Source organism: Saccostrea cucullata, unplaced genomic scaffold (genome assembly GCF_032062105.1).
Source record: "Saccostrea cucullata isolate Sc308-1 unplaced genomic scaffold, CSIRO_AGI_Scuc_v1 ctg2570, whole genome shotgun sequence".
Taxonomy (NCBI): Eukaryota; Metazoa; Mollusca; class Bivalvia; order Ostreida; family Ostreidae; genus Saccostrea; species Saccostrea cuccullata.
In genome coordinates this window covers 17,296-45,202 of record NW_026939394.1, presented here as the reverse complement: position 1 = coordinate 45,202, position 27,907 = coordinate 17,296, and the positions used below count along the sequence as shown (strand labels likewise).

Genomic DNA, 27,907 nt, shown 5'->3' with positions numbered 1-27,907 from the left:
TTAAAGCCATATATGGCGTATGTACAATGAAAATTATTAGACTAAAATTATAAGAACGTGTTATTTGTATCATTACTTTATATAAAGATAGAACTTTTCACTAAATTACAAAATCTAAGTCAATTGCGTTATAAAGATATCACAATTTAATTTGGATTCTCGGAATTTTCTCCGACTCGGAAGAAAATACAAAAGATTTAAATAACACTTTACAGAGAAGATAAAATCGTATTATTAGATGAAACGAGGTGTTCTTCGTGTTCAGAATTGTATGAAAAGTTTTAATTTAAATGTATTTACTATATTTCTTTACTAAATTTTGTATTTTTCAAAAATATATTTTTTTGATCAGTTACGGCATATATGGCTTTAATTAATCTGTATATTTTATCCATATCCCAACCCTTCATAGCCGTCTCTACAAGTTATAAACTCGCTTGATAAAATTATTTTATAGATTGCTGAAAATTCACTTTAAGCAAGTTTATTGCATGTAGAGACAAACTATATATATGGTTTGGAAGTGGATAAAATACACATATTGGCTACAAAATATGTCTAGTATTAGAGAATGAAAAGTAGTTGATTGACGAGCCTTTCAACGCTGAAACAATTACAAATACTTACATGTAAATTGATTGTCTCAATGGGACATGGACACAGTTTTAGCAAAAAATTTTCAAATTTAATTTTCAATTTTAATTATGTTAACAAGCACTTACAGGCACGTAGCAACAAGGGGGCAGGGCCCCCTCCCCCACCTTTTTCCCAACATTACTTATACTGTAGAAACTGTTCATGGAAAGGCTGGTTGGCAATGTAGTATAAGAACTTAATACTGGAAGAAGTTGGCATTGAAAAAAAAAATTGGCTTCTAAACCACACACCCCCAACGAAAATGGATTTTCTACTTCGAGCAAATTTTTTTTCAAATTTTTCAGGTAAGTAAATATTTTTTTCTCTGCATGCCCCCCCCCCCCCCACCCCCAACTTTCAAAAAAACGATGCTACGTGGCTGACTTATCTTAGGTTTTTTGATGATTATCAAAAATTTGAATTTCCGTTGTCCAGATACAAGACATATTTTGAGTTCCAAACCTTTGTTTTGTAAACAAGGCTCGTGGCATTTATTAGTTTACATAGGTTCAATATTTTTAATACATCTTCATTGAAAGCGGATTTTTTGTTAAGAAATTAATTTTAAATAAGAAAAGACAATTCCTAGTGATTTGTTGAATCTTGTAATATAATGTATTTTCTTTATGTAAACAAAAACCTTGTTTACTTTATGAAAAAATAAAGTTATGAATCTTTTTTTGTAAATCGGCAAATGATGTTCAATTGTACTGATTGTTTTAGAATTACCATAATTAGAAATTGTAAGCAGTACTGTTAAGGCTTCCCGGAGCATTAAATGCATATAAAAACTTAACACTGCATTGCAAATTTGATTTTGAGTTTTAGTTTAAAGTAATGTACTTAAGTACGCCCAATTCACATAGAGAGTTCTCTAGGCTATATACATTTATAAACATATTTTTTACGATTTCACATGACCTCGTTTGTCACGTGACGGTCCTTTCTACTTTTTTGAGTGTTTTTTTTTTTATATTGATCGCTTCGGCGCAGGTGTTATTAACTTTTTGTCACATAGATAAACTCGTTGCAACGTTGTGAACCCAAAATGTGATTTGGAAAAGTTATACTGTTACTTTTGAACAACATATTTCACACTAACTTCAACTTGCCGACAGATCTGAGGGTATTTTTCCACTCAATATTGTCATCTGTTTTAAAACAAAGTCATCGTATATTTTTCCAAAGCAAGATTCAGTTAGAGGGTAAACGTTCTCTTACAGATTTCTGTAAAAGATATGAAATAAATCCTCGTTAATCACCAGCTTTCTGCATCTTTATATACAGATTGAAATAAGTTGTAAAGCTTATGACACTCTCCCCACCAATAAAGCTCAATAATGAAGTGTTTTGATGTAATTTTCAATTATGACGTCATATTTTTGTAGTTAAGAGAAGTGCATACACAGAGTACACTGCAATATTCTCTGGAAAACCTTATCGTATCTGCGTTAAAAATGAAGTCGGTTTTTAAAAGAAAATGAGTTGGAACAGTGTCCATGTCCCTTTATTGGTATTTGACGTAAGACTTTGGAGTAAATTTCCTCCTTAATAATTGAATTAAATTAATTCAGACGCATTTATTCTGGAATGATCCACGGCGTAAATGTGTCATTTAATAAACAAGAGGCTCAAGGTCCTTTTAAGTTACATGAATATCACGCAACAACTATTCAAAGATTGGATTTGGTTCATGTTTTAAACCAGATGCCTTAACGTTTAAAATTTGGAAGAGGTATCATTTCATCATAAATTTACACGTAGCAATTGCTTTCTTTGGTTATTTCATTCCCAAAGGCAGAGAAGGGAAACAAAAAATGTATTTCAACTGATCAATAGTTTTCAGCAATAATCAGTACACCACCACCACTCCCCCCCCCCCCCCCCCCCCCCCCCCCCCCCCCCCCCCGAGCCCTTCACGGGAACCCTTGAACCTAGGTCCACATATTTCACAATTTGGACAGGCTCATCATAAATGTCTAATGCCAAAAAAAGAGCTGATTTCAAACCATTAATTCATTTTCAGTATATATTTGAGGTCCCCACTATGTTCCTTTGATCAAGGCGCTTTGAAATGCACAATTCGGAAAGAATTTGGGTTCTTGCTCATCAAAGTAATATAGGTATTTAATTAGCAAAATACCACAGAAGATTTTCAAAGGAAGAAATAATGTATTTTCACAATATAATTTATGTAGTCCAGCCCTAACACCAGACCCTAACCCTGGGGCTTTGAGTTTCACTATTATGTGATGAGGCTCCATTCCTCATCTTTGGAAGAATCGAAGAATCAGTGATGAACCGGAAATTCGATTGCTTTAATAAAAAAAAAATGAATAGGGATAAAAGAATGATACGGTATTATCTATATCATAACGTTAAAATGAATGGTCTGGTTTTTTGTTCATGGTCCAATCTTTAAAATAATATCAAAGAACTTTATTCGGTAATAACCAATATTTGCCCCCCAAATCAAACTTTGATGGAGATATATTTAATTAAGTTCTTAAACAGGGGAGTATATGCTGACTTCAAAGCACTGAATATTTTCATAAGTAATGACGCCATATGTACGTAATGACGTCACAAACATGACGTAAATGCCAGTTTTTTAATGAATTTTACAGCAAAATGTACATATTTCGTCGATATTTTGAGTAAAAGTCCCCGAGCGCATGTGTGTTCAGGATCAATATTTTGATATAATGTGTAGAATGATAATATAAATGAAATATGTCAATATTGTTCCTGAACAAACGTGCGCTCTAAAAATTTTAAAGCTAAAATTGTTGAAATTTTTTACATTTTGTCCTCTTTTTGAAAAAGGATATAAAATTGGACTAGTTTGTGACGTCATCAAAACAAAAATTGTGAATACACTGCTTTGACACTTTAATATTTTCTGTTAATTTATATTTCTCATACAATTTATTGAATTCAGCACATTTCAAGGAGTTTTCAAAATCTGACTTCTGTGGGGGCAAATATATGCAATATACCGCATATAGTTCTTTGATATAGGTATCGGGGTTACTTTTCATGTGATGTGATTTCAAATTTAATGGCATGAAAATATCATAATTCCTATATAAATCTGCTAAAGTCGTAAAGTACGGAAAAAGAAAGTTGAAGGTTATTATGACGTCATAATGGATCTAGCACCATAGAATTATACTAAAATCATTTACTAGATCTTGACCTTAATTTTTTTTTTCTTTTTTTTTTGTATTCTATTTCAGATAGATTTCTGTTAAAAAAATTACATGCACGACATAAGGAAATGTATCGAAAAAATAAATTTTAATTCATTGAAATACAACTAAAATGAAGAAAAACTTTTATTACAAAAATTGCATTTGATGATAAGTGTATAATGGCCATCTGTGCATCTTTATACAAAAGGAAAAAAATCTCAAAACCGTCGGCATAAAGATAATTGCATGAATGGATTTGTACATGCTATAAATAAAATCTGCTCGAAACAGGCTAAATACAATGTCCTATGATTAAAATGATGTGTTAACAAATTTACATATTCAAAGAAAAATCAGATCGATTCATTTGGAAGAGTGTTTATTCTGAACAATGTTGCTTGCTGAAGCTTATGAAATGGTTCTTGTTGTAGGGAATATTGATATGACTGGAGTGATCCCGAATAATTTCCTAGGATTTGTTGACAGATACCAAGTATTTGCCACGAAATATCTTTATAGATATTTGGTACATAAACTCCATCATCATAGAGATGCAGAGTCTGTAGATCACGTAGAGATCGTTGTGACGTCACTGTGTCACCCAGTCTGTGGTGATTCAGTATAAACAGCATGTGTAACATCACTAAAGGGGGGATTTGTAATATATATATACCATACTTCATACTGACCTCCTGTTCTAACACAAGTTCATCTATATAAGTGTAGGAATAATAAAGATTAATATCTCTCATTACAGCTTTCCTCATCTTTGTACCCAATGTATTCCTTTCCATGCAATGCCTGTACAAATCTACATTAACATGATTCCTATACATGACATACGGCATTGACATTCTCTCCTGTGCTTTATGTAAACAGTTAAGTGAGTTTTCATATCTACGTGTTCCGTAGAAGTTAATAGCAAGATACAGAATGTCAGATAAATATCCAAACTTACACGATTGTTCAAGCAATTTGCATCTTTTATATAACGTATACAAAGCCTTATTGCAATTTTCTCTTTGATCAATTCTACTCTGTAAGAATATGGCAGTATTCCGTAGCACATCTGATGTTATACATTGTAAAGAGACTGTCTCATACGATGTAAGCCTTTTCCCAATCATACTTTGTATTTCTTTCATGTAAGCTGCAAATTCTTTGATTACTTCTAATTTTTTTATCTAATAAATACAATTCTTTAAATAGGTTTTCATCTAACTTTGTCCTAGATATAATACGGCTCTCGTCTGTTTGGACTCGCAGTGTTCTGTTCAATATAGCAATACAGAGGTAAGATCTGATTGTTTCACTTAATAGTTGACAAGATATCCCCATGCTATACAAATCATACAACTGACTGAACAATGGGGTTTGTACAGAACCAGTGACTTTCAGTCTAAACATGTTATTCTGTGGAATAAAAAAATGTGGACATTGTCCATTAAGTACCATGTATATCAATAATTTGAAACATTTCCAGAAACAATACAATAAGTTATCAGGTGTCCAAGACAAGGAAGTATTTGTCTGTATGACCCAAAATACAGTACTTTTTATGAAGTATGAGCAGAGAATTGTTGTACTGGTTTGACAATTAATTACTTCTTTCAGAAAATTCTTTCAGAAAAAATTTGAACCCCGTGGGGATCCGGGTTAGAATCCATAGGCCTAAATTTGCAGCCCTTCACCGGCAATGGTGACGTCTCCATATCAGTGAAATATTCTGGAGAGGGACGTTAAACAGTATATAATCAATCAATCAATCAGAAAAAATTTGAAAAGACCATAGCATAAAAACTGACAGTGATTCATTGAATAAGCGAGTTTCTGTTCTGCTCGAGAGAATGAGATTCTCCATTCTAGTTCATTTTCAGGTGTGCTTCCGATCGGTACAACATGAAATCCTCCGCTTAATATATCTGATAGAACATTCTGGTCTGGCCATCCCTGTTCACGACATCTCTGCATCCAAGGTAGTGCTAACTTTGGCCAGTGATGTGATTGGAAACAGAAAGCAAAATCAGTATCTGCTTCTTTGTATAGGGAATACGTAGAACAAGGTCCATGTGGGAAAGCAGAGAAGTGAGATACATTGCCAGACATTAAAAATTGGAAATAGTTATCTCGAAATAATGTACTTGAAATGCATGTATTTACATTGTTATGCATTCCTAAACAGGAAGATATGATTCTTGAATCATTTGATTGACTGATCAGGTTTAGTCTGGTAAATCCCGATGGAAGATCATTCCATTCCATTAAAATCACACAAATAAAATGTGTTAAGCTACTAAAGAGACTGATCTGAGAGAGATCACATATCACCTTGTGATCTGGAGGCCATAACATCCAATCAATGTCTGAAGTTCTCATTTTAAAGCCTTCACGTTTACTCCCACTCATCATTTTATCGAGTCCATTCATGATGTACACAGGTTTATTTACCATCTCCTCAGTGTCCATCACTTCTCTCCTGATCCTCACTTCTGTAGGACTCCCTACTTCACTACACAGACCTACATACACAGCCTCTGATAGCCGGGGTATGTGATTCATCTCGATAAATCATGAAGGAATAAAAAAGTAGATATCTGAAAAACAGATTACCTTGATACTAATTTTCAGTTTTATTTTCTATAAATAGCAAGAGTACTCAGCCTCTTGCGCTTTCACTTATAATTTGCATTATCTTTAAGGTCTCTATGAATCAAATATTTTGAGGAGAGCTTTATGACATGCACGAGTACATTACTTCGATGAATAGATAATTACTTATCAAAATACGAGTGGTTATCAAAACGTTCGTGGACTGAGCCTATAAAATTTATACAATGTCGTCTGTTCTTTCGAAATCTAAATGGAACATAAAACAACAAAAAATAAAGAAACGTTGAAAAGTTGAGCTTGATACGTTCATTTTTTTCAAAATTATTATAAATTAAAAACGACATCATATGATCACCGGCACTGTCGCCATTTATATTCATGACGTCCGACAACGTCATTGTTTTTCGATGTCCGTTTCTTTATCCTCATACACTTATTTTGAGATTCCCTGGAGTTGAGTAAGGACTTAAACCAGCCTTGTTTAAATGACTTTACAATATGTTATTAACAGAGACTTTCAATGAATTTAATATTTCAAATGGATTTATAAATTGGGTGTCACCCTCGCTTGATTGTGCCAACATATTTTGCTTTTGGGAGTTGAATATCTAGAACTCAACGTCATTTTATGACGTGATTGATATTACACACCTTGACCCCAAATCGACATTAATTAACTGAACATCCCTTTACTCTCTGAATCTCTTTTGACATTACAAGACAAGTACTCTGGATGCTTATTATTTCTCTGTAGCCAATTTAATCATTTCTAAGGTCTATACCAGATTTTCAGGGGCAAACCTTGAAAAATTTGGTAAAAGAAAAACCCTCCCACTTTTGACGTCATATTCAAGGCGTTATTTGTTTGGAATCTCCATGTTAAAATAACGATAAAATTTCATAGGACTTCCAGATTGAAGTAAAATCAATCCCAGATCAACGCATCAGTGAACTTACTGATCCTAGCTTATGTTTCATGTATAAGTACATTATGATCCGTAGATTAACAAAATAATATGTTTAATATTATCAGTTGACAAAATGATCAAAAGCACGTATAATGGGCATGTTGGGGGATAGGGTAAATGGTAAGAAATACCTCTAAGGGATACATGCATTTAGTTTGCAAAAAAAAAAAAACAACACTTTTTTATACCTGTGTCTGTAAATTTGTAAATTCGAATCTTTTCACATATATTTTAAAACGCAGACATTCGGTACCTTATTTCCTAAATGGCCAGACAAAATATTTCTTTTAAAATAAAAAAGCCTTACCTTAATTTAACTTTCGGTTTGTATCATGCATTCCATTACTTGTACTCTATTTGTGGAAATCAATGACAAATCACTATTTTTAGTAACCGGATAATATCGATGTCTAATAACGTAGATCACATTATCTGTAAATCGAGAAAACATTATTTAATATTAGACTCAGAAGACACAGAGAAGGCAAAGGTCGGGTCATTTAAATCTATTATATGTACTTTTTAATATAAACCTTTTTTAAAGTCAGAAAACTAATTTAAAAGTTCAAATTGAATAATAAGTAAGGAATTAATGTGCCTTGCGGTGTATGTTAGTTATATTTCATTATACTATTCGAAATAAAATTGTTGCCATACCAATTCTAATCGAAAAGCAAATATAGCAGATAGATTCTCTACTTTAATCTAAGGAGAAGACACTAGAATAAATTATATTGAGGTATACAATAAATAGACCAAATTATTCCTCAAATTCAGTTTTTCTGAAACTTTGATATTTTGTTCTAGGATACAAAATCTCTTGTTATGTATGATATGAAAAAAAATCAACCACAAATTTTTCGACCACATAGTTTGAAATATGGCCTTTCAGACTCCTGTCAGTAGATTGTGAAATCTGACATTCCACTCGAAAAGGACCCTTAGTTTAGAATTATCAATTGATCTATTGTAAATTTGTTTAATACTTTTAATATAGATAACTTTTTCGTTTGAGTAATGTTGATACTGGAAAATGTAAGTAAAATATTCAGTAAAAATAGGCATACATAGTGTCGGAATTGAAAATTCACATATAAATATCCGAAAGTTTAAGTTTCTTAAGAGAAAATGTATGATTCAATTTTTACAAAAAATCAATAGAATAATTCTAATGGATCCTTGAATAAAAAGTGCCAAAATAAAGAAAATTGAACCAGTGGATCCAAATATTTTGCCGGTTAAAAAAAAACCCATGGCAAAAAAAAACTAAAAGATTCAGTTGATGACGTCAAAATATTTGTCTTTTGTAGTAGATACAGAATGGAGACTCCTTATATATGTGTCCAAATATCAGCCATTTTCTATTCATGGAACAAAAGTTACACTGCATTTTATAACAGACTGTTACATGCTCGTTTATTGCTTTTAGATCGCGTAAACACATCATAAAATGTAAGCTCCCAAGTGACCAATATCTAGGACTCTCTGATTTTTTCACAAAATATGATGCAAACATACCAAAACTTATTATTTTTCTTATAGGGATAATTCATTGTTGTCAATATAGTAATATTAATCTTTTTTCCAGTACTTTTTAAGAAATGGGTTAAAATAGAATCCACGAGTGTTTTATCCTACCTTAATTTAAATTCTTCAATAACAGTGTTTCAATGTTTAAATATCACAGAGATTTCCCAGTTTCTTTCCAGAGCTACTTTCTATTCATCAAGATTATTCAACTCTCAGTATATAACTGCTTTCGCATATTTAAAATTCCCTGCTTATTTTAACATCAAGAAACATCTTAAATTTTTATAGACATTGTAATTTTAAACATAAGACTTTAAGAAAATGTTTATTTCATCAAAATAACAATGATACTACGAGCACACACAAGTAAATAGCCATTCTTTGTAACAACTTTAACTTCGTTGCCACGCATGGTCACTGATTTTGATGAAACTTCACCCATGCTTACTAGAAACAAATATCAAACAAAATTTCGTTGCTAAAGTGTCTCGGTTGCTATGGTAACAGCCGGAAAAATTTGAAAAATCGAGATTTTCAGCCACTTTAAATCTTGACTGTGGCTTAATAAAAACTAGAAGAGCAAACAAACCATTCTCACAAAAACATTACCCTTGATGTCACTTATACTGTAAAGAAACTGTTTAGAATATATCTCTAAGTAAGTGGTAAGCAAGGGTACTTTTGGAATACATTTAAAATGCTGAAATATGCTGAAAAACACTCTGTATTCACTAATGGTAGGTGTTACATGCTCAAACTCAAACTCAATCAACGACTTAAGAAAAAAAATGAAAATGTTTGACCTTAAGTATATAAGTATAAGCAATATTATTCTATAGATAACTTTTATGGTTGTCATGGTAACACTGTGTAACCATGCAAAACCAGTAACTTAGATTGGGTTAATGCTTCTGTCTTGAGGAAAAACATGAAATGTTTAGCATATATTTTCTGCTTATTTCCATAGCAGCGATCTATTTAAAGAATCTTATCTGAACTTTTTCAAATGGAAAAACTTGGAGCACACCAACATCTTATAAAATTGATCATTAGTTATAAGGAAATGTGCTTTTTTAAAAGATGGGATCAGATTTAAACATACAGAGTGTTACTTTGAAGGGTCTCTGTAGTATAAAAACCTTGGCAACCATTGCCAACCAAAATAAAATATTATATTTTGTTCTTGGTATATGTTTCAAGGCTCTTTTTTCTATTATTTGGTCACATTTCATCCTATAATTGCATTTTATTTTTACGTGTATGACTTCATAAAATTCAATGAATATTTTTTCTACTTTTGAATACTTTGTTACCATAGAAACGTATGTAAAAGTTGATTTTCCAAACATGTTTATCATGCATTTGAGACATCTGACCTTCAACTTTTGGAAATAGTCATTGCCAATTGTTTGCTTTGCCGCAAATGATAACTATCGGGCTCTAAACATGTTAAAAAATGCCATTCTTCAAACTTTAAGACATATTGCCATGGTAACTATAAAACACGGCAACCAATTTTTTTCCTGATCTCAGTTTAGGGTATCAATGACTTTTATCATAGAGAGTTTGGAGAAGTTCTGAGACTATGCGTGCCAAAGCTCCTATATAAAATTTTAAATCATTACAGAGAATGGCTCTTAACATTTGACATTTTTTAAATATTGAACTACATTATATTGTTTCTTTTGAATGCCATATGTACGAAAGCCCAGAAGGCTCATTCGAGATTCGAGATTCGAAATACGAGATTCGAAATTCGAGTTTCGAGATTCAAGATCCAAATTAACCAATCAAAAGGCAGGTTCAATTTTGATTACTCCCCTTTATTATGTTTTATTATCAAGAAATCGTTGAATATATTCATATCAAATGGGACATTTGCTTAAATGATAATGCAAGAAAAAAAGATATGTGTATTAAAACGAAATAAAAAGGAATTTTGGGTAACATTTTAGAAAATATATATAAATTCTTATTTTTTCTCAATAAACAAAACAATAGATACGTATATAGAATATTATATGGTCTTATCGTTGAAATGCGGAATTCTTACGTGTTTTTTTAAGAACATTGATGAGGGAGAAAATTATTATTTATATGAAATACTAATGAGGATACATTTCTTTATATTGTGCCCCCCCCCAATAATTTTATAATTTTGCCGATATATAAAATACTATAAAAATCATAACTACTATATTCTTGTGCCCCCTCAATAAAAACATCTGATGACTTTTTTTGCTTTGTTTATGGTCGTCAAGAAATGTTTGGTAGTTGAAAACTGAAAATTTATGGCTGTGCCCCCCACCCCCCACCCCCCACTGAAATGAGCATTATGGTTTTACTAGTATATTTGAGTCTTTGACCAAGTCGGGCGAGACCGGAGAGATTCCTTTTAAAAAATTATCGTATATATATTTATTGTATCTATTTATCACAAGATTGACAATGAATGTTGATAACCACACATTTGCCTCCACCCCCCCCCCCCCACCCCCCTTCCTTTTGGCCATTCCCGTAATATTTTTCCGATATAATATACTATAGAAAAGAGTAACTTTATGCTTATGTCCATTCAAAAATAACTTCCAATTACCATGCTAACCCCTATTTTTCGAGGTTGGGCTGGGGATAGGGGTATTAACAATGATTTTTTTTTATTTATTATTTCCAATGGGTCATTATCTTTATTAAGCATGCATGTTTCAGCCATCCGTATTTAAGGGGCTGTCTATTGGTTTCATAAACTTGGTCACTGGCCACTTTCTAATACCGTTTCACAAACACTATCCACCTTGAAACCAGTAGTACTAATTATTACAGAGACGAAGCATCGATTTTGAAAGTGGGGTGGGGGGAGGGAGGGGGTGGGGCAGACAAAAATATTATTTCAAACCTGAAAATAAAAACTGACAGAAAAAAATTGTTCAAACCCGAAAATCCTATTTCGGGGCGTGAAAGGGGGCGGGGGGGATCGAACTTCATTTAGTACCTAATTTCTTTTAATGCAATACTACTAAAGCTTCTTTGACTATACTGCACCACTGTACCAAAACGTGGGGAGGGGGGCTTGGCAACCGACCAACATTTTCAAAAGTAAAAAATTATGTTTGGAAAAAAAGGGGGATGTATGTACTGTTAATCTATTTTAAGTTTACTATCATGTCAACAATCCTGTATCCAAAGTAGATAACACGAAATATATATATTCTTTATATAAATCTCTTATGACATTTAAGAAGCTATTATAAATTAATTAAGCATATCTTGCAGACCAAAATCTAATATTTCTTTCAATTTCGTTTTGATAATATAAAACTTTTTCTTGCGTTGTAATTTAATCAAATGACCTCCTCGGTATTAAAATACTCAACGATTTCTTGATAGTAAAAAATTATAAAGGTGAGTAATTGAATCTCAAACCGCCTTTTGATTGGTTATTTTGGATCTTGAATCTCGAAACTCGAATTTCGAATCTCGAATTTTGAATCTCGTATTTCGAGTCTCGAATCTCGTATTTCGAATCTCGAATCTCGAATGAGCCTTCTGGGCTTTCGTAGATAAGTGTATATTTCTTTAACAAGTCCTGTTCTTTCACTTATACATACAATGACATATAAAGACATTATTCTCTAATAAAGGAAAATAATGCGTATGTAGAAACAGGAAAATTAGGAAAGATAGGATTCCTAGACACATAGTAATAATTATATATTGCTACAGAAATAAGGGAAGTTGACGAAAGGAAAAGCTGGTCATCGTGTATAATAAGTTTTTATTTATTCAACTACGCAAGTTAGATGTTACATATATGTCAAACTTGGTTTTGTATTTCAATTCAAGTTTACCATGATATACCGATTTGACACATGAATGGAAATAACCATTGATAATTAATATTACGTCCTAAAATTAAAATTTCCTAAAGTAAAAATCATCCAGACGATAAGTATAATTATAGTAACATTCACTAAGGATAAAATTTCTACCAAAGATAACGTTATACACCCCAAACACATAATATATCATCAGAAGACTCCCATATAGAAAACCTTCTCCCAATATAGTTAAGGACGTGGTGGCCGATCTTTCAAATAAGACCGAGTAAACCGAGGTCCTGTATGGCAGAAGGTGCTTGCACGAAAAAGTTTCCTCCCTGCTCGATGGACCCGAGTGCCGAGTGTAGGACAAAATTTGCAGCTCTCCATTGGCAAGAAAAGAAATTCTCGAGAGGGATGTTAAACAATCAATTAATTAATCAATCAAACACTCGATAGTATGCCCCCGTCCCGTGATTGGAATGTAACAAGTGAGGCACATTAATAAGGAAAAGATTGAGGAATTTCACAATGAGAAACAGATAGTTTTTGATATCAAAATATTTATGTTTGAGTTCATTCTCTTCCGTCTTTTATATTTTCATGTATAATTGATATAAATTAAATAACATTAGAAACAATCAGAAAATATTCTGCATAACACATCAGTTCAATTCAATGTTTATATGTAAAATGCATTAATAATTCTAAGATTAAAATAGTTTTAATCGATCATTTCCTTGAAACATGTAAAAAAAAAAATAGAATATTCTTTTTAAGATATACAAATACGGAGGATCCTTTACATGAGGTTGATTTAAAGACTCTTAAAACCTTATCTAGTCTACCTGTGTTATGTGTGCACTGAAGTGATCTGAAATTCTGATAGCAAGTGTTCTTGTTAAAACATGCAATTGACAGCCAACTCATAACATTGTAACCCTTTATCTAAAATTTTAACTACAATTTATTTCTTTACCCTTTAAACTCGTTGAATATGAAACTCTTTAGAGTAATGTAAGTTCCTAAATATTTCAAACACATATAATGATCTACCCAGTTATTTCTGTAGAAATTGTGAATCAGTTTGTTCTTATAAAACTGGAAGAAAAAAAATCCTTCCTTGCTAAGCATTGTAGTGTTAAGACACAACTTTGTATTGTTATCACGTATCCTTGTTAATACTCTTTTTGTCAGTCGTGAAAGACATATATTATCATTTCATTATATTCACTCAAAGTTGTCCCTTTATTTAATTTCAAAAAATATAAAAGTTAGCTTGAACGGAATAAGTTCCTCCGACATATATTGGCTGTAATTTAGTTTTCTTTCCTTATAATCTATAAATAGTTCCTATATAATCTATAAAATTCAAGTTCAACAATGTAACTGTAGTCACAATAAATATCAATATTTCTAACAACAGCTCTTCTTATCTTAGTACCTAGGGTATTCCTTTCCATGTAGTAACTGTCCATATAAACATTAACATGCTCCATATACATGACATACGGCAATGACATTCTCTCATACGCTTTATGTAAACAACTGAGTAAGTCTTCATATCTTTGTGTTCTGTAGAAGTACAAAGCCAGATACAGAATATCAGATGAATATCCAAACTTACACGACTGCTGTAGTAAAGCAGCTATCTTTGCTTTATAGCAAACCTTATTCCCATTTTCATTTAGACACATACAACTCTGTAAGAACATTGCAGTATTCCTTAGCACACCTGTTGTCATATATTGTAACATGAGTGCTTGATAAAATGTCAACACTCCACTAGTCATTCTCTCCATTTGTTTTATGTAAATTGCAAATTCCTCAACATTCCGAATTATTGGACGATATATTTATAATTCAACAAATAAAGACCTATCTAAATCAGTGCTTGATATAATACTGCTCTTGTCTGAACTGAATCTCAATGTCCTGTTAAATGAAGCAAGGCTGAGGCAAGGTTGGATTGTTTCACTTAATAGTAGACATGATATTCCCTTACTATACAAATCATATAACTGACTTAACAATAAGCGTTGTACAAGACCAGTGACTTTCACTCTAAACATGTTGTTTTGTGGAATAAAAAAGATTGGACAATTTCCAGTAAGCACCATGGATATCAATAATTTAAAGCTTTTCCAGAAACAAGAAAATAAATTATCAGGTGTCCAAGACAAAGACGTGTGACCCAAAACACGATAGTTTTTATGAAGTATGAGCAGAGAATGGTTGTATTGGTCCGGCCATTAACAACTTCTTTCAGAAAAATTTTGAAAAGACTATAACACAAAAACTGACAGTGATTCATTGAATAAACGACTTTATGTTCTGCTTTTGAGAACGAGATCCTCCATTCGAGTTCATTTTCAGATGTACTTCCGATAGGGACAACATGAAAACCTCCACTTAATACACCATCTAAAACATTCTGATCTGGCCAGCCCCGCTCATAACTTCTTTCTATCCACGGTAGCGCTAACTTTGGCCAGTGATGTGATTGGATACAGAACGCGAAATCAGTATCTGCTTCTTGGAATAAGGAATATGTGGAACAAGGTCCTTGTGGGAAAGCTTTGGTCAAAGGAATATTGCCGGACCTCATGAATCGCAAATGGTTATCTCTGAATCATGTACTTGAAATGTATGTTTTGTTATTCACTACCAGGCAAGAGGAAATGATTTGTGAATTATTAGATTGACTCATCAGGTTAAGTCTGGAAAATCCCTGTGGTAGATCGTCACACTCCATCAGAATCACGGTGTGTTGTGGAATACGATAGAGACTGATGTGAGAGAGATCAAATATCACCTTGTGGTCTGGAGGCCAGAACATGAAATCTGCATCTGAAGTCCCTAGTCTGAATCACTCACGTTTACTCCCACTTTCTATTCTGTCGAATCCCTTCAATATGTTCACAGGCTGACTCACCGCCTCATTTGTGTCTATCATTTCTCTCCTGATCCTCACCATTGAAAGACTCCCTATTTTAAAACACAGTCCTACATACACAGCCTCTGACAAACGAGGCATGTGATCCATTCTGATGTCTAATGAAATGACATGTATATGAAAAATAAAGATTTGTACTTTAAATGTTCTCTTTTATGTGAACTTCCTAAATATATATTGTCGGTGCTTATTTATTGATGTTACAATTATTTTTATGGTTCTTTGGTGTTTGAGGCACATCTCTAAGGTTACAATAAACAAAGGTGGTATAAAGTATTTAATAACAAACATGAACTTTAAGTAAAATTGGCCTTTATTTTCGAATACCATATTCTATGACATACATAAAATAGAGTAGGAGAGAAATCTGTTTTAGACATGATGCTAAAATTTTCAGTATGAACGGGGTGATTCTTAAATATACATAAGAAATATGTTTTTCCGTCATGAGATTAATGTGTAAACAAGGTAGGCTATTGACATGCAAGTTGATGTAACATGAAAACAGCAATTTCGTTGAAAGTCACTATGTCGTAAGTTTTATGGTCGATACAATGACCTTCCAATGAAATATAATTTACCAATGTCAAATTGGTCACTGACAATTATCATACTAAATGTTAAACCATTATCATCTAATTAAACGGTCGACAGATTTTCCAGTTATTTCCTGATAATGACAAGGAACATACACTGAATGGTCGGCAGGGAATGCTAACACCTCCAATGCACTTCATCCCACTTCTGCTGTGTTATTGAACTTTTGAACTTGAATACTGCTCGTTATGTAACCGATTCTTGTTGAAATCATTTAAACTGCAAGTAGGTATAAGGGTAGATTCAATTGGTTTTTTTTTTTGGATGTCACCTGCGAGGCACAGTTTTAGAGTGTCTGTTCTGGAGTCGCAAAGTAAAGAATTGATCCCTACGTCGCTTGTTCGAATCCAGCTGTGAAATGCTGGAATGAAAAAGATTCCTCACTGCTCAATGCCCCATAATGCCGAGCCAACGACAAAATTTGCAGCTCTCAACCGGGAAGTGGTGGCGTCTCCAAATGAGTAAAAAAGCTCGATAGGAACCTTTAACAATGTTAAATTCATCAATCAATCATTATTTCGAGCAAATGAAAAGTGGAAATGACGAAAAGTATTCAAGATCAAAAATACATAAAACAATACAAAATAGGAGGATAACTATGTAACTCCAAAAACAGAACTGGGATCAGGTGCCATGGAGGAACTAGCATCTTATGCTGACCGGTCATACCTTCCGTGAAGATGAAACTTATATCTTGTTTTTTTTTATTTTAGGGTTAAAAATTAATTTTTTCTTTCTAAACCTAAAAACACAGTAACAACATTAATGTTCACAGTCAAACATATAAACAAGCATAATCTCATTACAACAAAACAAAATCACAATTTTAAACACAAAAAAAAATCATTTGGGCCATTTCTTTACATTCCATACAAACACATTCAAAGGTCCATAACTCTTTGACACTCAGATTAAAAATCAGATAAATTATATTTCTCTCAGCTGAAATATTTACGTGCAAATCTGTACGATATGAGTTTACTTGACCAGTGTTTGAAATAAAGTAGTACTCTGTACTCCCTGGTGCAGGAATAATATGTAGTTATTACTTCAGATAACCTAATGGATTAATAAAATATAAATGCATTAGAACTAAATCCTAGTTATTAATTTTAAAGATTTACATGAATTATTTATAAACATGACTTGCTTCTACTTTATGATATCAAATTTAACTTTTTTCGTTCATGGAAATTCATTATTCAGTTTTACTTTCTTTTTTTAATTACTTGGCAAAAGACAGTTCTTAGTAATGCATGCTAAGTGCTTGTGTCAATGTATGGTTGAATGAATGAAATTCCTAATTTGCAATATATATGACAATAATTATCAGTAATTTCAACTGCTAATAGAAGGACTCTATTAATTTTGTTTCTTATTCAAATTCTATATGATCGAATGATACACACAACGATCTGCGTTATATCAACAAATGACAATATGTGTAAAGATGTGTGTGGAAGATTATAAGGAATGTAAGGGATACCTACATCAAATTTATCCCCAAAAAATATAATTGACAATTCTCATATTTAAAAGTCAATAAATATAAATATTTGGAACACCATGTACCTTTTCCCCCTGAAAATTACCAAACTAAGTATTCATTTCGAAAGAAAAAATGTTCCACACCTTGATTTTACTTTCGCTTGAAATTTGAACGTTTTTACCTGTTGTCTATTTCTGGCAATGAATAACTCATCAACGTCAATTTTTTAGTAATAGCGAGGTCTTTAAACATTGATCCAATTTCCTGTTAGCTGAGAGGACGTGATTTAGTGTTTGGCACAATATCAAAATGAACTCATCGAACCAGTTCAAATAATTATATAGGCTTGAATAGAAATATGTAAGTATTATTTAAAATTGGAAAGCTAAAGTGTAAATTGTATTCAAAATTATAAATTATTATGCCTTGTCGTAATTTATTTTTCCTGACGTGAATTGATTTTTGACTCAACATCAAAATGAACAGATATCCATCCATTTCTTTATTATTGATAATTTAGTTTGAATTCAGAACGATATAAAATCGGTAAATTTAAATTAGTCTTAAAAAGCTCTGATTGCTTCTGATTATATTCACTTTAAATATGGTCATTGTGTCATCAAGAGAACGTAAAAAGAGGTTTCTTTTATCAAAATATTGACTTGGATAAGCTTGAATATAACAATTAAAAGGGAGTTTAACAAAAACAATTAATTTATAATACAAGTTTAATTTACAAGGATATTAATTTCAGTCAGTGGTCGCTAAAAAGTAAGGCACGGGGAAAAATATTTAATAATTATCTTTATATCTTAATTTGATACAATAATATAAGTACTGTTCGAGATGAGGACAGTTTTCCTGCAGAACAGTTTTACTGATGATGTATGGTATCACCTCTGATGTTTCGGAGGTCCGTATTTGCTCTGCTCCTATTTTGTATTGTTTTATTGACTTTGAGATTGGATATCGTTCGTTATCTCCATATTCTTCATAAATCCTGTTTATTAGTGTAAATTTATATTGATTCCTAATTTTATGTTTTTTAGCGTCACTCTTGATACTTTTTCACTCATATGAAGAATCAATCACTTGCAGGTGAAGAGCTACAAATTCCGTCCTTTACTAGGCACCCGGAGCCACTGAGCAGTGATTGATCTTTTTCGTGCCATAAGAGCCAATTTTGTTACTAATCATGAATGACCAAGCATCTAATCCATTTTACCAGAATCCCAATAAAGACAAATCAAAAGTTTAAAATATATTATATATTCTGCAGCCCGTACTTCTTTGTGTTCCTGGTTCTCGCACGCCCTCTATCGGGACTGGACCTCAGAGGTTGAGTATCTGTATCCATGAAATTGTAGTCTTAGGAACTTATATAGATTTCAACTCAAACTGAACTGACATGGTTGGAATTTACACTTCCACATAACTATAAAAGACCCGTGCATGTTATAGCGTAACAAGGCAGGAAATGAAAGTGGATTACTCAACTGTGTCCGTTAAGTAAAATTGAAGAACTTAGGCTCCATAATAAAATAAGAGGTCCCCTACAGGATACCGGAGTATTTTGTAAATGTAAATAAAAATATACGTATATAGTACATGTGAGAAACATGTCCACTACAAAAAAATGTACAGTGTTGGAAATTTCCCAGGTTGGGGGGAAACGTAAATTCCGCTATGATAGTGGTATTTCACTATTATAGTGAAATTACGCTATATTTCCTGACGTGGATACCCTCAATTTCATCCGATACCATGCAAGGTGTTTGAACCGCAAGTCATGGTGGGTATTAAAATGAACAAAAACTGTCATGCTTGCATGTTTTGAATTTTAATAAATTTTCTACCGTTGCGTTTAATAATGCGAGCACTCTTTTTTTAACGGAAGTTGCATTTTTAACATAGCAACCGATGATTTCGGGGATATTTAAGCCTGTTTTAATCTCACTTATTGTTCATTAATGTGCACAAATTGATGCTTGTTGCAATTGTCAACTTTAACTGAAAAGGGTTTATGAAATTAAACAAGAAAAAGATTATTTCTGTCTACATGGTTACGGGTATGGAGGCTCATTATGGTAAACGGAAAAACACATCATGGCAAACATAAAAAAAAGTATATTGACAAACTCGATTTCTATCCTCTTAACAAAATCAAATTATAATAAATAATCCAAAAAATTACTTACATAAACGATCATAGAAAATATATCTAATTCTTAATTTTGGCTGATTAATTGTTTATTTCAGAAAAAAAGACTCAATTTATTTTGGTGTTGGGAATATTTGACAAGAGTGCCTGTAACCTTATTTTAACACATGTTTAAATAATTATGATTTAACTCCGCACAAATGTATCATATTTAACACTCTATGGTTATGCACTTAGGCAAGAATGATTTTACTTTAAATTCTGAGAGAAATAGCTAAAGGTGTTTTTCTTGATATTTCAAAAATATTTATATCTAATTATATTGATGTGAAATGTAAGCAAAAACTCACTGTGCACTAAAGGTATTAATTTTTAAGAGTTTTAGGTTAATGCCATTGTATTATTGTTTGAACCACAGGGAAACTTCAAATAACCAATCGCCACTGCTCAATATTCAGCATAAGAAGTGTCTAAAATATCTTTGACTCAATTCATATTTTCCACAATTAAAAATTGATGTAAAGCTTCAAATCGGCCGCAAACAATTTAGCATTTGAAAAAGTACTTTCACAATTTTGAAAGCATATTTAAGCAATGGAAGTACAAGATATTCAAAACTGAATCTTGAGAAGCGTATATTTTCATTTTCAATCAATTCTTTTATCATTGACTTCATAGGCGTCAGAACCGGGGGGAGGGGCTAGGGGGGCTTTGCACCCCACTGTTTTTTTTTTCAAATATAGACATTTTCAATGTATTGAAAATTGGGGTTTACTTTTTTGGTTGGTTTAGCCCCCCCCCCCCTCCTTTCATCCTTTCAATTTGCTTCAGACTCCTATGGACTTTATTACATCGATGAATCCATCTGATGAGCAAATGCACTAAAATATCTATGTACTTACTTACTTTTTTTTCATATTTATTTTTATATTGCCTTGAAGACAGTCTGAAATAAAAATGACCGAACCACGTGCACCCTGGATCTTGCAAAATGTGAAAACGAAATTATCCTTGTACATGTATTATTCGCAGCATTCGCCGCTGTAACTATTCAAAACAGTTTTGACGAGTTGAATAGTTTTTTGACTTTTTTTAATTAACCATGCACTTTATGTACCTCGTCATTTATTTTTCTTTTATATCTATATAGTACTTTTTGTAATCTCTTTTTATCTAGTCAAAAATTATCAAATATCTTGATGAAAAATGACAATGAAATTGAAAAGTTATAACAATAATATTTTAAATTTGTTTATTAAGCATTTAAAAAAAAATTTACTTTTGATTTTCTACATGTTATCAGTGAAGAATTATTATAATAAACTATTACAAAATAACTTCTCATTTCCTATGTTCACTGTCTAACACAACCATGCACAAAAAGATCGGCCGCAGTAGCGGCCGATAATACTGGTTCTTTCCGTTTACCATAACGAGCCTCCATACCCGTAACCATGCAGACAGAAATAATCTTTTTCTTGTTTAATTTCATAAACCCTTTTCAGTTAAAGTTGACAATTGTTACAAGCATTAATTTGTGCACATTAATGAACAATAAGTGAGATTCAAACAGTCTTAAATATCCCCGCAATCATCGGTTGCTATGTTAAAAATGCAACTTCCGTTAAAAAAAGAGTGCTCGCATTATTAAAAGCAACGGTAGAAAATTTATTAAAATTCAAAACATGCAAGCATGACAGTTTTTGTTCATTTTAATACCCACCATGACATGCGGTTCAAACGCCTTGCATGGTATCGGGTGAAACTGAGGGTATCCACGGCGGGAAATATAGCGTAATTTCACTATGATAGTGAAATACCACTATTATAGCGGAATTTACGTTTCCCCCCAACCTGTTTATTTATTACATTTATTGACTTATACATAATTAGCTGCAGATCTGTAGCGTTACAATTTTATATATCTGTCTTTGACCATAACGCTACAGATCCCGAAATGCAAAAAAGGTGCATTTTACGGCGCAATCTTTTTTGGGAAGAATTTCTTCACTTTCCAGTATCGTTCAATTTTCTATCTTTTCCTCCCTAATTCTATGCACATTAGTTAACTAATCTGTATATTTTATCCATATCCCAACCCTTTATAGTCGTCTCTACAAGTGATAAACGCGCTTGAAATTTTTTTTTTATAGATTGCTGAAAATTCACTTTTAGTATGTTTATTGCATGTAGAGACAACTATGTTTGGTTTGGAAGTGGATAAAAAACACATATTGGCTACAAAATATGTCTTTATTAGAGAGTGAAAGATAGTTGATTGACGAGCCTTTCAACGCTGAAACAATTACAAATACTTACATGTAAATTGATTGTCTTAATGGGACATGGACACAGTTTTAGTTAAAAATGATCAATTCTAATTATGTTAACAAGCACTTACAGGCACGTAGCAACAAGGGGGGCAAGGGGGCCCTCCCCCACCTTTTTCCCAACATTACTTATATTGTAGGAACTGTTCATGGAAAGGCTAGTTGGCAATGTAGCATAAGAACTTAATACTGGAAGAAGTTGGCATTGAAAAAAAAATTGGCTTCTAAACCACCCACCCCAAACGGAAAAGGATTTTCTACTTCGGGCAACTTTTTTTTTCAAAATTTTCAGGTAAGTAAATATTTTTTTCTCTTCTTGCCCCCCCCCCTAACTTTCAAAAAACGATGCTACGTGACTGACTTAACTTTGTCCGTTGTCCAGATACAAGATATATTTTGAGTTCCAAACGTTTGTTTTGAAAACAAGGCTCGTGGAATCAATTAGTTTACATAGGTTAAATATTTTTAATATATCTTCATTGAAAGCAGATTTTTTGTTAAGAAATTAATTTTAAATAAGAAAAGACAATTTCTAGTAATTTGTTGATACTTGTAATACAATGTATTTTCTATATGTAAACAAAAACCTTGTTTTCTTTATGAAAAAATTAAGTTATGAATTTTTTTTGTAAATCGGCAAATGCTGTTCAATTTAACTGGTTTTTAGAATTACCATAATTAGGAATTGTAAGCAGTTCTGTTGAGGCTTCCCGGAGCATTAAATGCATATAAAAACCTATCACTGCATTTCAAATTTTGAGTTTTAGTTTAAGTAATGTACTTAAGTACGCCCAATTCATATAGATAGTTCTATAGGCTATTTACATTTATATACATATTTTTTCGATATCACATGGCCTCGTTGGTCACGTGACGGTCATTTCTTCTTCTTTGAGTATTTCATATAAATTGCTTCGGTGCAGTTAATAAACACAATTGTTATTAATTTTTTGTCACATAGATAAATTCGTTGCATCGTTGTGAACCCCAAATGTGATTAAGAAACGTTATACTGTTACTTTTGAACAACATATTTTACACTAACTTCAACCTGCCGACAAATCTGAGGGTATTTTTCCGATCAATATTGTCATCTGTTTTAAGACAAAGCCATCGTATTTTTTTCCAAAGCAAGATTCAGTATGAGGGTAATAGTTCTCTTACAGATTTCTATAAAAGATATTAAATAAATCCTCGTTATTCACTAGCATTCTGCAACTTTATATACATATTGAAATAAGTTGTAAAGTTTATGACACTCTCCCCATCAATTCAGCTCAATACTGCAGTGTTTTGATGTAATTTTCAATTATGACGTCATATTTTTGTAGTTAAGAGAAGTACATACACAGAGTACACTGCAATATTCTCTGGAAAGCCTTATCGTTCCTGCGTTAAAAATGAAATCGGTTTCTAAAGAAAAATGAGTTGAAACAGAATCCATGTCCCTTTATTGGTATTTGACGTAAGACTTTGAAGTAAATTTCCTCCTTAATAATAGAATTAAATTAATTCCGACGCATTTATTGTGGAATGATCCACAGCGTAAATGTGTCATTTAATAAACAAGAGGCTCAAGGTTCTTTTAAGTTACATGAATATCACGCAACAACTATTCAAAGATTGTATTTGGTTCATGTTTTAAACCAGAGGCCATAACGTTCAGAATTTGAAAGAGGTATCATTTCATCATAAATTTACACGTATCAATTGCTTACTTTGGTGACTTCATTCCCATAGGCAGAGTAGGGAAACAAAAAATGTATTTCAACTAATCAGTAGTGTTCAGCAATAATCAGTACACCACCACCACTAACCCACCTACCCCCCCCCCCCCCCCCGAAACCTTCATGGGAACCCTTGAACCTAGGTCCACATATTTCACAATTTGGACAGGCTCATCATAAATGTTTAATGCCAGAGAGCTGATTTCAAACCATTGATTCATTTTCAGTATATATTTGAGCTCCCCACTATGTTCCTTTGATCAAGGCGCTTTGAAATGCACAATTCTGAAAGAATTTGGGTTCTTGCTCATCAAAGTAATATAGGTATTTAATTTGCAGAATACCAAGGAGCAGAGAAGATTTTCAAAGAAAGAAATAATGCATTTTCACAATATAATTTATGTAGTCCAGCTCTAACACCAGACCCTAACCCTGGAGCTTTGAACTTCACTATTATGTGATGAGGCGCCATTCCTCATCTTTGGAAGAATCATTGATGAACCGGAAACTCAATTGCTTTGATAAAAAATTGAATAGGGATAAAAGAATGATACGGTATAATCTATATCATAACGTTAAAATGAATGGTCTTTTTATTTTACTATCAACATACAATTGTTTGTCAATTGGGAACCTCTCATTCAAGGCAATTTTTAGTTAAGAACATTTCTATGAAGGAATATGAAACATAACAGGTTGGTACACCACAGGGAACAATTCAATAAATCTGACTTTGATAACAGACAGAAGTCAGAATAATGCACATAAGTACTCTGAATATGACATCAAAAAGATGCCAGAATTTGATTGACAATCTCCATTTTGTTCGGAGACCAGATCTTCCAACAATCTAATGGAATCTAATAGATTTCCAATGGACTCCAATGCGCCTCATTATAAGCAGACCTATGTTATATTCTAATGAACAAAATTGGTCCAAAATCTTTTGCGTGTGAAGAAGAAAACACTCGCTATGGCCTTCGACTCGACATTTCGATATATCGAAGAGATATTGTTAATTAACAAATGTTATTTCGATTCTTATTTCGATACGATAAATAATGGTGAGCTTAAGATAAAAGATACTACAGAGTCTTACAAATTTTTTCTTATTTGGATATTTTACATGAACATGGCCTTAATGTTCATCTAACAACCAAGCTCTATGATAAAGTGATGACTGTTTGTTTTCAATTGTCAACTTCCCTTACATATGTAGCAATATATCTTCATCGCAATCAAACAGAGTTTATATCTTTCAGTTAATTCAATATGCAAAAACAAACTCTACGTATATACAATTTCTAAAAAGGTACATGTAAATTATTTACAAACAAGTTGATGAAACAAGAATATCACCAGTATCCTTTACAATAATCATTACCTAAGTTCTCTGGTCGATACAATGACCTTGTCACTAAAACAATTTTTCAAACCAAATGTTTGTCCACTATTTATAAACCGAGTTAACGATGGATCTTCCCGTCATTTCCAGATCATGGCAAGGAGCACACTGCGAGTGTGACCGGTCCACAGGGAACGCTATCTCTTCATAGTACCTGGTTACACCTCTGATGTGTTGCAGGTGCGTGTTAGCTTTGCTCCTATTATGTATTGGTTTATGGAATTTTGACCTTGAATATTATTTGTTATCTTAACATATTTCATGTTTAAATTGAGAATATATCCTATATACGAAAGCCGTTCAAAAATTACGCGGACTGTGCTATAATTTACTCTTACAGACGTCATATAATTATAAAACTTTACAGAAATATGTATCTTAAGGGGCAATATCCCTCTGCTCCAAATTTCAAGACTTTTTTTTTTAAATCCAGACATTGATTTTCAGCAACAACTATAGCATTAAATTCAAATGGAAAATAGTTTGAAGTATGAAGAGTTGCTTACTTTTTCAGAAATGAATAATATGTCAAATCATGATGTGAAGAAAATGTGATATGGTAAACAGAAAGATAAATTATTTTTTATCTCACAATTAAATTAGAAATATGAGGTATACATAAAAATAATATTTACTATCATACCTATCTAATTCCCGTTAGAAAACATACTGAAGCGCTGCTTTTTAAATCAGAATAACAAATTCTTTTCTGTGCATGTAAAATAACACACATCCATAAACAAGAGTTATCGTTCCATTATCGCCCTTGAAAATATTTTTTAATGAAACAAAATAATAATTAATTTTTTATAAACAATACTGCATCTGAAATTTCTCTACAATTAAAAGAATTATACTTTAAGAGATAGAGATTTCTCAATTTACACTCTATAAAGGAAGTGAGTATAATTTTTTTAAGTAAACTATTATAAATAATTTAAAAATATATTAGCAATAGAAACTAGAAATCAACATTTGTACAATAGAATAGGTTTGATTGAGTTGACTATAAAATGATCCTTATGATTGAAATTTGTAAACTCTGACATGACAAATCACTGAATTTCATGACAAAATGTCTGAAGAAAGTTATCTCTCTTGTCAGAAAAGTTATCTTTCTTATCAGAGGGTTATTCCACCTTAAAGATTCCAATAAATGTTGGGCAAAATTTCTGTATTTAAAAAAAATTCTACTAAAATTATCGGTATGTTGATATCGTTGATGGAGAGGTACGGCGCACGACAGAAAAATTGAAGCAAAAGCATGCGGATTCAAAAATTTAACGCATTGATTTTCTAAAATTCGCGATATTTTTCAACAATTTTCTCAAATGTACCTTTAAATTGTTCTATGATTATGTATTTAGAATTCGGACGTAATATTTGAAGTACTAACAGAAATATAGTGATTTTTCTCTGATGCGATTCCCGTGAAAACGACTGTGAAAATGACGTCTCCTGAATTGACGGCGCACCACACTTTTGTTCAAATATGTGTAATGCTCGAGATATCGGCAACATTGATCAAAAATATGCATAATAAAACATGTAGTAAACTAGGCTACACGTGACATTCGCCCACAAATAGCATATTGAAATTTTAGACAGCTAGACCTCTGTAAAAGGCTATACGGGAGGACGGGAAGAAGATTATAGACAAAAAGTTAACTTTATCCAGACTGTAAAGAACGTGATTGAGAGTCACCAATATCACACTTTATCTCAAAAGTATTTTTTGGTTTTAAAACAAAAAAAAGAATACTCTTTACTTGTTTAATAGATTTTAAGCTTGACAAGAAATGGCGTTTTGATGTTGAGTAGATAAGGTAACTTAAACTATACAGGAACTCAAGGGAAATTGTCGAGAATGAAAGCTCAATCACATATTTTTTATAAAAATTGTGACATCGAAGATTTTGCTGCGCCGTGACTTAATGGTATGTCCTGAAAAATCACTCAAAATTAATGCCAATTTACAACATTTTGATATAAAATTTTGAAGACCATATAAGTATAGATTCTTTTATATTATTTGTGAAATTTTGCCCGATTATTTCGTCAAATATTTCTTCTGTGCAACGAGTCCGCGTAATTTTTGAACGGCCCTAGTAAAAAGAAAACATATATATGTGGTAGACCAAATTTACTATTATAATTTATCTTATGTATTTATTCGTTTTGGAATCATTCTATTTTTCGTTTCATCTAAAGTAATCTTAAATATTTTTTATCTTAATTTTCATTGGCTCATTTGATATTATCCAATAGTTTTAATTTACCTTGAGTATAAGTAACCGTTCAAACTAAGCAAAATTGGGCAGTATTACATTTTTAAAGAAGAAATTATATCCGGCTGATATCCAGTGCATCTTGTGGTATGTAACTTTCATATTTAATTATTTGTTACTTTACTATTAAAGATTTGGGTATAACATATTATTTTAATTGCGAAGTTTATACTTTATCGTATTTTTGCAGTTAAAGTT

The 27,907-nt window shown here is 32.1% G+C and overlaps 1 protein-coding gene across 1 annotated transcript in view; it reads right to left on the bottom strand.

Moving 5' to 3' along the window:
- The window catches only part of LOC134252994 (uncharacterized), a 37,584-nt gene extending 31,195 nt beyond the window's left edge, over nt 1-6,389 (bottom strand). Inside the window, exons 1-2 of the mRNA XM_062735518.1 lie at nt 6,159-6,389; nt 5,053-5,243 (exon numbers count right to left, since the gene is read on the bottom strand). Coding sequence (XP_062591502.1) covers nt 5,053-5,243; nt 6,159-6,389 — 422 coding nt within the window. The remainder of the gene's footprint in view (nt 1-5,052; nt 5,244-6,158) is intronic.
- Nucleotides 6,390-27,907: the final 21,518 nt, after the last annotated feature.